General features: G+C 33.1%; 1 protein-coding gene across 6 annotated transcripts in view; it reads right to left on the reverse strand.

The window, feature by feature from the left end:
* The window catches only part of HBS1L (HBS1 like translational GTPase), an 81,469-nt gene that overhangs the window by 53,895 nt on the left and 13,084 nt on the right, over positions 1-14,490 (reverse strand). For 3 of the 6 annotated variants that reach the window (XR_002642532.2, XM_089922017.1, XM_022557220.2), the window contains exon 4: positions 12,475-12,669. Coding sequence is in view for 3 of the 6 variants with exons in the window: in XM_089922017.1 (XP_089778143.1) it covers positions 12,475-12,669 (195 nt within the window). In the remaining 3 variants the exon portion in view is untranslated. The other 3 variants (XM_022557236.3, XM_030760269.2, XM_089922018.1) reach the window with 3 other exon arrangements.

The raw sequence follows: 14,490 nt of genomic DNA on the forward strand, positions 1-14,490 counted from the left end.
AGTATGAAAAAGTATAACTCTGATGAGTTCAACTTTTAAAGCCAGGACTCATTAAAAAACTGTTTAAAGTTAATTCAGTTAATAAGAGTTTAAATATATTATAAAAGGTGTAAAGGTAAATACTTTCCCTAAGAACTTAAAATATTAACAAAAATTATGAGAAATAAAGAGGAGATGAAGTATAAGTGTGTTAATTTCTGCATCTTTCATGAGAGATCAACACATATATACTGTTTAAAGTTGGCAAAATTTTTAAATGGTAACATGTTATTACATTATAAAGATAGGGACTTCCCTGGTGGTACAGTGGTTAAGAATCTGCCTGCCAGGGGGCTTCCCTGGTGGCGCAGTGGTTGAGAGTCCACCTGCCGATGCAGGGGACACGGGTTCACGCCCCGGTCCGGGACGATCCCACATGCCGCGGAGCGGCTAGGCCCGTGAGCCATGGCCGCTGAGCCTGCACATCCGGAGCCTGTGCTCCGCAATGGGAGAGGCCACAACAGTGAGAGGCCCGCGTACCGCAAAAAAAAAAAAAGAATCTGCCTGCCAATGCAGGGGACACTGGTTCAAGTCCGGGTCTGGGAAGATCCCACATGCCGTGGAGCAACTAAGCCTGCACACCGCAATGAAGAGTAGCCTCCACTCGCCACAACTAGAGAAAGCCTGCGTGCAGCAACAAAGACCCAACGCAGCCAAAAGAAAGTAAATTAAAAAACAAACAAACAAAAAGATAAACTACAATATTTCCAGGTTATCAAAGGGTATATACAAAGTCAAAACACAGACCATATATTAAAATACATAAATATAAAAGACAACAACATATTTTTTAAGTGACAGAAGGTACTACATCTATCCTATCAATGCCATAAATGGGAAAAAACCATCTGTCTTTGACAAACCAAATTACACACAAATATAGAAAACACGACTAAACCAAAGTGACTCAAAACACTGAAAGCAAAAGAATGGACAAATAAAACTTAGAGAAAGCAGCAAACATGATATTAATGTTAAACAAACTGAATTTAAGGCAAAAGGCATAAAACAAGCAAACCAGGAACTTTATATTAATGAAAATTTCAAATCCACGGAAAGATCAGGTATCTTCTATCAAAATGTACAGGGTGAAATGTTTATGCAATAAAATATATTTTAACTTACCTCTCTGCCTATAGCCAATCAAGGAAATAGAATTTAAGTAAGAATACTGAACTCTACAAAAATTTGAAAAGTAACAGAAATATATCATATCTTGGTTTCTTAAAACAGAATTCGTATACTTGACAGAGGCCTATGAAATCATTATAAAACTACATTGGACCACAAAGAAAAACTCAATAAACTTCAAAGAGTAAAAGGTACAGACCACATTCTCTGATAACAGTACAATGAAACCAGTAATCATAACAAAAATAGCAAACAAAAATCCCACCACAACCTGGGATTTAAAAAAACAAAAAAGATTCTTGGCTTAAAAAGAAAATCAAAATTAAATTCTGGATTATCCAGAAAATAATAGTTAACTCTAAAAGAACCCATATGCTACAGCAAATACAGTAAGCAACCTAAATGTCCATCAACAGACGAATGGATAAAGAAGATGTGGTACATATATACAATGGAATATTACTCAGCCATAAAAAGGAACGAAACTGGGTCATTTGTAGAGACGTGGATGGACTTACTTCACTCTATCATACAGAGTGAAATAAGTCAGAAAGAGAAAAACAAATGTCGTATATTAACACATATATGTGGAATCTAGAAAAATGGTACAGATGAACCAGTTTGCAAGGCAGAAATAGAGACACAGATGTAGAGAACAAACGTATGGACACCAGGGGGGAAAGCGGGGGCAGGGGAGGGGGTGGTGGGATGAATTGGGAGATTGGGATTGACATATATACACTAATATGTATAAAATAGATAACTAATGAGAACCTGCTGTATAGCACAGGGAACTCTGCTTCACTGTACAGTAGAAACACAACATTCCAAAACAGTGATACCCCAATAAAAATTTTAAAAAATAAAAGAATAATTAGGTTCTTGGCTTAAAAAGGAAATCAATATTAAATTGTGGATTATCCAGAAAATAACAGTAACTCTAAAAGAACCCATATGCTACAGCAAACACAGTATTCATAAGAAAAACAATAACTACAGAGACAAAAGTTAAGCAAGAGAAAATAGAAACACGCATATCAACTTCAAGGGAGTGGGGAGGAACAAGGAAAGGGTAGAACTTGGATTCTAATCTAACAATTTATTTCTTAGGACAGAGAGAGAGATCAGAAGTATGTGTGGCAAATGTTACCTTCTGTTGAAACTAAATGGTGGGTTCATGAGTGTTTGTTATATTATTATCTGTGTTAGAAATTTCAAAAATTAATATTAATTTTTATGGTAAAAAACTTTAATGTATTTAAATTGAATGTTCTACTCAGAAAGGTACAATATTAAAAATAGAAGAGATTAGGTCATAAACTCACAAACTAATGAATTAAAAACAGTAGAACTAATTACCAATTTAGGAGCCCATCTTTGGGGAAGAAAATTAAATTACAAGGTAAAACTCAAGAGGAAAAAGAGCAGGCAGAGGGGGAAAGTAGAGGAAAGAAAACAGTATTTAAAATAAGAACGGAGATTTAACCACAGCATAGAAGAATCTAAAATAATAGTAAGACAATGTTTGTTACAGTACTAAACAAATACATTTGTCAACCCGGATGAAATGGACAGCTTTCTCAGAAAAGTAAAGCTTCCAAAACTAACCTTAGAATACTGAGAAAGATAATTCCTATCATAAAACAAATAATTTTAATGCTCTTCAAATTATTTTAGGATACAGGAAAACTTTCTAAGCTCTCTATAAAACCACGAGAAACCAAAACCTGACAACACACACACACACACACACACACACAAAACTGTAAATTAATTTTATGGATAGAACAATTTTAAATAAAATATTTTCAAATAAAATCCATCCCATTAAAAGAATAAACCACCATGACCAATTAGGAATGTTCCAGTGTTGACCAATACTAGAAAACCTATTTAAATAATGTAATGTTTACTGTCTATTAGTGTAATGCTAAAGCCTTTTACATCTATGAAAATGGTTTATTTTTTTCTCCAAAAATCTTTTGATAACATTAAACATCGCAATAAAAATCAGAACTAGATTTTTTTCAGTAATTTGATAAGTTGTTTCTAAAGCTCATGTGGGAAAAAGAGCCACGTGAGGTAATTCAGGAAAACTATGAAAAAGGAGAAAAAAAAATAAGACAGCCTATAAAATATTTAAAAACTAATAGTAATAAAAAGCTACAGTAATTAAAAAGTTGATATTGGCATAGAACAAGACAAAGAAATGGAATAGTACAGAGTCCCAAAACAGACAAGACAGATGGAGAGAGAAGAATTTAGCATATTTCAAAGATGGCATTTCTAAGCAGGTTAAAAAAGAAAAAGGATGTGTAATACAACAAAAGGTAACTGTGACAAATCCAGCCATCAAAAAAGAAAAGATGTTGGCAGAAAAACTCTATTTCTGCCTTATCCCCTAATAGCAGCTAGACTAAACACTCAAATGTTTAAAAAAATAAATTAAAAAAGAGAGAAACTGTCAAACATATAAGAAATAATTTTTTAAAATTATCTTGAAGTAGAACTTTCAAACAAAAGCCCATAAAAGATTAGTAAATTTGAATATAATAAAGTCAACAATTTGTCTTATAAATAATGATTTAAAAGATGACAAACTGAAAGTAAGAAAAAGTATATGCCATGCATATAACAAAAGGATTTTCTAAGAATTTAAATATAAAAATTGAATATATTAAATACACACACACACATATATAAGTCATTATGAAAGACAGCTAGCAGAAAAATGGGTGAGGATTAGGAATAGGTAGTTCTAAGGAGGAGAAATACAAATAGATTTAAATATGCGAGAAAGCAGCCAGCCTCACTCATTAAAGACATATAAATAAATGGAAAAAATATTTTCCAATTATGAGGAAAATAACACCAAAAAGAGTAATAATCCTATCTGTGAGAATCTGAACAAAAACACTCATAAACTTGTGGGAAGGAAATTAGCACAGCCGCTATTAATGACAATTAGGCAGTATTTATCAAAAAATTTGAAGTATATACTCATTGGCATAGAAATTCAATTTCTAGAAACGTGGGATGTTCATTTTGGGATCATTTAGTGATAGCAAGTTAAAATGTTTATCAACAGGGGCTGTTTAATGTACAAACATATTATGGAACTCTACACAGCTTTTAAAACGAGTGAGATTGATCTCTATACACTGGTAAGGAAAGATCTGCAATATACTTTGCTAAGTGATATAGACACTGAAGTGTTTAGTATCTTCTCATTTGTGTAATGACATATATACATTTGATATGTGTAACATGCAAATAGTTTCTAGAATAATACAAAAGAATTTTTCTTTTCAGGTTTTACAGCTTCCTCTAGGGAACAAGATGTGGGACAGTATTTAAGAGTGGGACTTACTTTTTACTTTAAAAATCCTTTCCGACATTTATGTGCCAGACGTATTCTAAGCTGGGAATATAGCAATAAACACATAAAAACCCTACATTCATAGAAATTGCGTGGGAGGGTGGGGGGAGACTGGGGAGCAGTAGGAAAACAGATAAAAACTGTGTACACACATGCAATGTCAGATGATGTAAGGGTTGTGAGGAACAATAAAGCAGGGTTACAAAGGAAAGGAACTATATGTATGGGGGGGTTATGATTTTATATGGGGTGGTAATAAAAAGGAATACAGTGAATTATGGGTACATATGAAGGTTCCCCTATCTCAGAATTAGGAGTAAAGTGAATATAAACTACAACCTCAAGAGCTAATTGCCAGGAGGAGAAATGGAGGGGGAAGGGCAAAGTACTATAGAAGCAGAGGAAACTCAGGTAGGTGTTCTTGGGTGGATTTGGGTAGTGGGTTACACAAAGTGAAACCAGTTGATAAAAGGTCTTATAAAATAAAGGGTTTATATAGGGGAACAGAAAATTAGAGCTACATTTTACAAAAGTTACTCTGGCTGTATTGCAGAAATTGTTTTAGAGAAAATTAACTGAGAAGTAAATTTAAATATTTTAGTAATTCTGCAAAGCTAATAGCCTTTAAGAGAAAAAGTAGCAATAAGACCAAAGAGTAGTGGGTCAAAAAATGTACAGTCAATCCTCATTTTAGGATTCCATATTCATGAATTCAACTACTCACTAAAAATCATTACTTCGACAATTTTGCAGTCTCTTGTGGACAAGTGCAGAGCAGGACAAAATTTGAGTAGCCCAATAGGCACGTTCCCGGCTGAGGTCAAACAAGGTGACATTCTGCCTTCTTGTTTCGGCTCTCATACTATAAGCAAGTGCCCTTTTCATGGCCTCTTTATTGCCACATTTTTCACACTGAGCTGTTAGTTGGTAATTTTGCTGTTTAAAATGGTCCCCAAGAGTAGTCTGAAGCACTGTAGTGTTCCTAAGCACAAGGCAGCTGCAATATGCCTTACAAATAAAAGATTCATGTTAGATAACACTTTGTTTAGGCATTAAGTTATAGTGCTACTGGCTGTGAGTCCAATGTCAATTAATCAGTAATATATAAATAATATATATTAAATAAAGTGTCTTTAAACATACATAAAACAAGGTTATGTATTGACTGGCTGACAAAAATGTTGTGACCAGAGGATCACAGGAACCTAACCCTGTGTTTCTTGTAGGAGCAATGGTTCAGTATTCACCAAGTCAATGTTCCCATATTTCGTTCACTAATTTATGACTTTATAAAACATAACTACCACAAATAACAACAATCAACTATATATATACACACATATATTTACTTATTTGTAAAGCAGAAATAATAGGACTGGTAATCAACTGTAAGAAGTAAATGAGGGAGAGAAATCAAGGATGACGCTAACTAGGTTTCTGGCTTAAGCAACTGGAAGACGGTGATATTGCTTATAAAGACAGCAAGCAGAGGAGGAGGTGGCAGCTTGGATCAGGAAGACAAAGATGTCAGCTCTGGAGAGTGTAACGTCATGCATGCCACACACACTGTAACAAATATAATTATGTGTTTAAGAACCCATTTTCCCCTCCCATTTGAGAATCAGATCTTTGTTCATCTCAGTACATGTCCTATAACTAAAATGACACTTTCCTTTAAGTCATATAAACCAGGCATGTCAACATCAGAAATGTGTAGTTTTATCGATTCTTTTACTTTCCACTGCCATCTTTGCAATATTACCCATGTCACCATATTCTATACTTTAATAATGTTTCTATGTGAGTCCTAAAAAGTAAAAACATAAAATTCTACCTTTTGGAAAACAAGAATTCTAAATGACAAATATCTTCAAAGAAAGTCTTCACAACCACGTAGCTTGTTTTCCAATTTGTTTACAGAAACCTTCATCATAAATTATTAAAATACCACTCTGAAATATCAAGCCTACATAAAAAATCCTAATGGATAAATTGTGATGTTTTCACACCTGATTTTAGAAAACCTCTGAATTATAATTTATTTCAATGTAGCTTTTTAAAAATGTATATATACTCTCAAAATGTAACAAGTCTTTTACACCCTAGAAATTAAAATTACAATATACAACTGCATACACTGAGCCTTATATAATTATAAAAGAAAACTACTAAAGAAATTCATATGAATCCCCCCGTCTAGTCAGCATTACCTTTGTTTATAAAAGTAATAGAAAATAATTTCTAGGTTATTACAAAACTGATTTTACAAGAAAATATACACTTGAGTGAACACAAAACAGAAACATGATACATAGCTCTTCCTCAATATATAAACTGTGTACTTGTTTATTTGCAATGGTCCACATATAGAAAAGCACTGGACTAGTTTTATCCTTGGTATGACAATTAGTTCTATGACCTCCCACTGACTACTAAAAGTTAAATATAACACACTGGAAATGGTTATTAGTATTTACATGAGAAAAAAAAAGGTGAAAGAAAAGTTTAAGAAAGAAAGATTCAAAGCTAAAGGGAGGAGAAGAGGCTAGAATACCAGTTCAGTAACTAGGAAATAGGAAAAAGATATAACAATTAAGAAAGAAAAGTTAAGCAAAATATTCTGTACAGAAGTGAAACCCTGGTTCTTGGCAATTAATGGTAAGAACCATAACCAAAAAAGTCAACTAAAGACTTTAGAATGCAAGAGGGAAAAACATCTATGAACACCAGCTCTTTTAAAAACCAAAAAAAGTGAAGAGGAAAAATGGTCATTTTAAGTGTCTTTTGTATTTTATATCATTTAGAAGATAATTACATTATTTCTATTCCTAAACTATCAATGCACTTGATCATAATGCAAATAAAAATGGCTTTGCACTTCAAAACTGGTATTTGAACTGGAAAATAAACCAAAAAACTTAGCATACCTGAGCTACCAAGACAGCAGTCAGTCAATAAACAGCAGCTGGTGCAGAATATGCACTTAGTGCAAACAACTGCTGTCACTAGCAATGCATCCGTGAACAAGCAGGCACTTGTCTACCTAGGGCCAATGGCCAAGGGTAGAAGGGACAGTGGGTCTTCTTGGTTCCAGTCTCTGAATCTCAGAGATCTCAGTCAACAGGACAAGAGCATGTCAGATACATGCCTGACAGACCAGAAAACGGAAATAGGGAGACATTTAAAAATTGTTACCTTCCCTATCACCCTGTAATACAGAAACTTTTTTCCCTAAAAAAAAAAAAATCTCATAAATAGTAGTTACAATCCTGATCAGCCAACAAAGGGAGATCTAGTTCACTCTACAAGATCTGCTATATGGTTTAAAAAGTATATTTCCACTTGAAAATTAGTTTGTTATAAAAGAAGGTAATACAACAGTAACACTGTTCAACTTCAATATGAATTAAACAAGTATTTGTGCATTCATAAGCAAAGGGACCACTTGTGTAGCATTTAATCTATCGGGAATTATTGTCAGTTCCAAACAAACACTTAGAATACAATTCACTTCTAAACTGGAGACTGCCTACACTATATAAACCTAGTTGATGAGTCATAGACTAATAGTTCAAAATTACTAAAATGTTTGATTAAGGTTCAAGACTAGAAAAACAAAATCAGCAGTTGGAGTAATTCAAACTTTAAAATCAAGCATAAAATATAACTTGTGATTTATATTATCTAAGCATCAGTAATGATACACACTGAAATCTGCAATTAAAAACAAAAACTGAAGACATCACAAGAAAGTGTTTGGTCAAGAACAATGAAGACATAGGCTGGCTTAAGCTTTCCCACCAAAACACTGGATATAAAAACATCATACACAACTAAAAAGATTGGAATGTCATTCTGAAAATAAACAAGAAACAACAAAAAAAATTATCAAATGCATAGTAAAGTAGCTGTGAGAGAAAAATATTTCTTTACTGGGAAAATATAGCTATTTTATTCTCATTAAGAAATAACATTTTGTATATTTTTTCCTGCAAGAAATAACTAATAATATAAAAACAGCATCTTCTTAGGCAAAAGACCCTAAATTCCTAATTAGCAATATTCCTTGGTATTCCTAATTACTGGAAAATACAAATTAAAAATTCAAGTTGGCCAATGTTATCCTCAGCATTAGTAATTTCTTTCATTCTACTGATTTCTTTAACGCAGCGGTTCTCAAGTAGAAGTAACCCATCAGAATCAACTGGGGACCATTTTGAAAATACACATTCCCAAGTGTCATCCCTCAGAGATTGATTTCACCATAGCTGGAGTGAAACCACAGCACCTGTGTTTTGAAAAAAAACTCCCCCAGTGATTCTGACTGCTAGTTGAGGATGACTGCTTTAAGGGATGAATTACATACTTGTTCTACTGACTAGAAGAGCTCTTATTTGGCCTGCCACTGTTGAAACTGTCATTATAGCACATAAGGCTGTCAGTAGCAAAGAGAAAAACTCCACATTTCATTACTTATAGTAAAAAAAGTGAAGGAAATCTGATAAGATTATCTATTCAAAGAACATGCAACCATACTTGAAAAGACTTTATATATATTTATTTTAAAGTGTTCATTTAGCACAAATGGTTTTGAAAATGTATAAAAATAATTTATGTATTAATCCATCTTTAATATGTACATGGTCCCTTAAAAGGATTTTCATTTCATTATCATGAAAAATGTACTTCAACAACCTCCACAGTATTATTAAAAGTCAGAAATTTTAAGATTTTCTAATAGAAAAGTTTTAGTACTCACCTGCAGAAAAATAATGAAATTGGGAATGATTTCACTAATATTTTAAAATATAATACTGTCTCAGCTATGCTATGCCACATATCATAAGAAAAATCTTCATCACTAAACCGTAATAATCCCAAGTGGTGGCATTTTCATTTAAGAACAGAGCACAAAATTATTTTATAAAAGAAAATGTCTCATCGTAAAAACTTATAAAGCTGAATGCTTTAAACAAAAATAGCTGCGGTTTGATTTCACAATATCAAGTTTCCATAAGCACTTTGTAAACATACACCCATTGTAGGCTATCAACTTAAAGCCAATTATCACTAAAAGAAGACAGAGTAAAAAAAAATATTTCAGTGCAAAAGTACATATCAACTGAAGTTATCAACTGACTTGAGACAATTTTAATACAAAAATCACAACTTAAATCCCATAATATAAAGTAATCCCATAAAGACTTTAAAAGAAAAGGCTCTACAACAGTTATTAAGTTTTCCTTGTGTTACTATTCTCTAGTAAAAGCTTTCTTTTGATTAGCTTTCACAGTGTCATCAGGAGATGCTGATTTGAAGTCAAATGGTGTTATCGCTATAAGAGGACTTATCTCTTTGTCCTTTACGTCTTGAACTTGTCTACTATACAGAAAAGTCTTATAGAGGTTAAGGGTGCGTCGCTTGCAGCTTTTCAATGGGTAACGAAGACACAGTGTTGCAGCAAAAGCTGAAGGTCTGGCAGCAAGGGCCTTGGTCCAAGAGACAGAAAAAGGTGGTTTCCTAGTCAGAGAGCCTTTACTGTTTTTCTTATTAACCTCAGAAGAATTGGAACTTTTCCCTAATTTTGAACTTAGAACTTTAGTTCCTGGTATTGGAGCAACTGATTGGTCTACTACAGGTTTTGGAACAAAATCTGGGGCTTTTATGAGGACACTAAGATCGATATTAGAATCTATTCCAGGTGATCTCATTTCACATAAACTGAGCATACAGGAATCTTTCTTAATCTGAGAGCTATCTATATCAATTGTTTCTGCAATCAAATCAGAAAGTGACAAATTCTCAAGGTCTCTTGTTGGAGAAGCTTTACAAAATGCCAAAGATGACAGAGATCCTGTTAATTCTGATATTCCAGTTGAAGACTGATACCGATTTGCTAGTTGTGACAAGGGAAAGGATCCCAAACTTAGATCTGTGACACTGGCAGATGGTTGGTTACAAAGATCAGATAAAGTAAAGCATTGGCTCGGATTGTTCTCTTTGTGCTCCTGAAACAGTTCAGCTAAGGATGGACTTTCACACTGGAAAAACTGCAAGTTGTCATTTTTTAATATGCAATTCTTGGTGCTTTGTTCAACTGAAGAAACACTTCCAACTTCAGTCATTTTACTAGCATTTAAATTACCAACAGCCATATTTTCCAATGAGCTAGTTAAGAGCAAAGGATTATTTAAACTTCCTAAACTGTTTTGTACTGGAATGTTTTGCAAATCAGGTACTGAATTATTTTGAATAAATAAAGAGTTATTAGGTGCTGTGCTCTTTATCATCAAGGATTTTAAATCTGGTATTCCTTTGAACGCAGAATCATCTTTGGAAATACATTCAGATGCATGAGGTCTTAACAAATCAGCATCTAGACGCTTTGAAAGTAGACTCTCCAGACTATCTGTGGATGATAATCTGACTGATGGCTGACTTTTACAAGAATCTCTTGGCATATCATCAATTAGGTCAGCTAGCGACAGCTCTTTTGTTAACTTACATGATTCTAGTTTCTTTTCACTTTTAGGTCTGTCAAGTTTCTTTTTTTTATGGAGTAAATAGTGACTTGGTACAACCGAAGAATTATGATATAATCCATATTTCGCTACTGGGCCAGAAAAATCAAAGGGTTTGCTACTGCAATCCAAATGGTTTGCAGATTGAGGACAAGAGCTTTGAACATTATCAGCTGAAACTTCAGAGGAAGATAATAAGACTCCTTACCTTACAAGAGCCATTTTCAGATGAATAGGTTCACATATGCAGAAGACAGTCACAGCAACCAAAAGGAAACATGAAATGAGGCATTTAATTACTAAATGTTTCTTTTGATTATGGCATGAATAAAGTGACACTTGATCATTATTTAATAAAAAGCGAACATTCTAAAAAAAAAAAAGGATTTTACCTTCCTTTAACCATCTTAAGTGACCTTCATACTTTGTTCACTGATATATACAAAGGTAATTACCAAGTTAGTCAATGTTCTAATTTTCACAAGTTTTACAAATGTGAGGTTTTAAGATACTTAAACTATAGTCAGGATTGTCTCAAATTCAAAACGTTTAAAAAACCAATGGAAAGAACTAGGTTCATCTTCTGTATTTTTAATGTATTAAAAACATGCAAACAAATAATACCCTACAATTTCTACTGTGATCTGGGATAAACTATTAATATAGATGACACATTACAGACTCATTCTCATATTACTGGTCAGTTAAAAGTGTATCCCACCCCCCACCAAAATAAAAAAATTTTAATTTACATAAAAATGACCCTTATTTCATAGTAACAGACTGTATACAATTTCGCTATGGCAAAAATCTAGTCTTTAGGTTATGAGAAATATCAACCCAGTTAACAAATCATCATGCTCCTACTGACAGGCATCATACCAATTAATATAATTGGTTCCCTTCTCTTGTGGACTAAGTTCTAAATTTAACCCCAAATACTAAAATTTAAAATTAAAGATCTGGCTATGAAATGAAAGAGTAGTAGAATTATAATACTTAGGATATTTAAATAAAACTAAATTATATTCATAAAATGTTATAACCATAAAAGGATTTTTTTGACATTGTCTATTAATTTCTATCTCCTGACCCATTAAAGTTAAAAAAAAACCCAATAATTAAAAGCAAAAAGTGTTCTGTCTTGCTGTTATCTAATTTTATTTCCCTTATATTCTGTTAGTTACTAGAACAAGCAGGGAAATTAAAAAACAGGCTTTAACAGAGTGAAGGGAACGCAGCCATTGAGCTTAAAAATTCACAAACTGGAAAATCAATTGATAATAATTAAGAATTATTATAACATGCAAAATGTTCTGCCCATTTTTCTTAACAGCTCAATCAAATCAAAGCCTCTTTCAAAGCATTAACTGTAAAACTAAAAGAGAACAAGTAAAAGCATACCTTTTGCTATCTTTCCTGTAGATATTGCTCCCTCACTCTTGACCTTCAAATTCTGCATTTTATCTTGCTCCAGAACCACTGACAAAGCCTTTTGCACATCAAACTTGTTCTTCAGAACTGCTTCAATCAATATGTCATCTGGCACAGCATCTCCAAGTACCTCTCTCATGTGATCAAGGCATGAAAAAAGACGAGCTAGAACAGACAACAATAATTAAAAGCTATACTACGTGGTGTCATGAAAGAACCCTCAATCTTCAAAACTGAAAAAAGGATGTGAAACTATAGTAGGATGTTCAACTCATTTTCCCTTGGCAAAAATTACAGTGATTATATTTTTATCCACAATATACCTAGCTTCCCTTATCAGAGGAACAATTTCAATAATTAAGAAATCACTACAATAAATGTCTCCAAAGTAATATTGACTAATCCTTGAAAAAAGCGTAAATTGTATACACTAAAATCTATTTCAGTCAATGAGGATGATGAGGCCTATACTGATGAGTTTTTAAGTGTGTAGAAAGGGAGGGTTAATTACGAAAATATTTCTAACGAGTTAGTGAACCCAGTTAATCACTAAGTACATTTCTTAGATTTCTTGCATTACTACCTTAACTATTATTAAGTACGTTCTATTTTAGGCTAACTTCAGTTTCTACTCAGCCGACTAAAATCATCCTTAACAATGCTTTAAAAATGGGCAAGATAACTTGGCATAAAAATGCCATAAATATTAGGAAATCCAATAGATTAAGGAAAGAATGGACATTTTTCTTTTTTTTTTTTTTTTTGGCCACATCGCACAGCATGTGGGATCTTAGTTCCCCAACCAGGGATCAAACCCGCACCCCCTACAGAGGAAGCATGGATTTCCAGCCACTGGACTGCCAGGGAAGTCCCTGGACATTCATTTTAAACACAAAAATTTAAATCTGGATGTCTAAAATATTTAAGGATTTTTATTTTCTGATGACTATGTTACTATAAAAAGTAATTACTAATAACATTCAATAATGACGTAAATTCCACGACAGCAAAGGCTTTATATCCCTAGATCCTAAAATAGTACCTGGTACCTAGGGGCCACCAAATAAAAATGCATGAATATATTAATTTATATTTGTATAGCAGTTGACAATTTTCAAAATATTAATACATATATATGCACTATACATATACACATATGTATATATATCCTTTGTAATCCTCACAGTAACTCTATGACTTAGATATATCAAATTCTAAGTCATAAAGAGGACTGAAAATCATGGCACTACTAAGTTTAGCAGTAATCAAAATATAACTCAAGTTTTCAGACTCCCTAATCCAATGAAACCAGTTCACAGAATGCACTGTATATTACATTTTTACATGCTTACATACTGAACAAGGAATCTACTCGCAATATCCTTTCTTTTTAAAAAAAGAAGTATTTAATACTTTTTCCATTGCTCCCTTTTTTAATTATTAAAAATAAATTCTCAAATATTTGGGTAATTCTGCTTTGCTTGAGTCCAAAATTAATTATAGGCTAATAAGCTAAACTTGAAAAATTATACCTATTTCATAAATACATGAATTACTAAAACTGGAACAGAATACTTAGTATATAGCTAGCATCAGGGCCTCTTCTAATTAATTATAGTAACTGTTGTCTACACATACACAGAGTAGACATACAGAGTCAGGCTGTCTTGGTTCATATCCTAATGCCACTTAACTAGCTGGTGCAACTTCAGCCAAGTAACTTTGTGTCTCATTTTCTTCCCCTGTAAAATGAAGACAATACCTGACCTACCTCATAAGGTTGTTATGAAGACTAAATATGCAATTACCTGAACAGCACTTAGAACAATACCCGGAAAGCAGTTAGTAGAGGTGAGCTACAATCATTATTATTGTTATCATGCAATTACTCACATATGTCAGGTGGGAATGATTAACTTTCATTCTCAGACATAACTCTGAATTTCATACCTCCTTAATCATTCTGAGGCACAGCAGAGATTCTAC

This window comes from Delphinapterus leucas, chromosome 12 (assembly GCF_059928025.1).
Source record: "Delphinapterus leucas isolate spDelLeu-1000000601 "Yukka" chromosome 12, BTC_Dleu_Yukka2, whole genome shotgun sequence".
Taxonomy (NCBI): domain Eukaryota; kingdom Metazoa; phylum Chordata; class Mammalia; order Artiodactyla; family Monodontidae; genus Delphinapterus; species Delphinapterus leucas.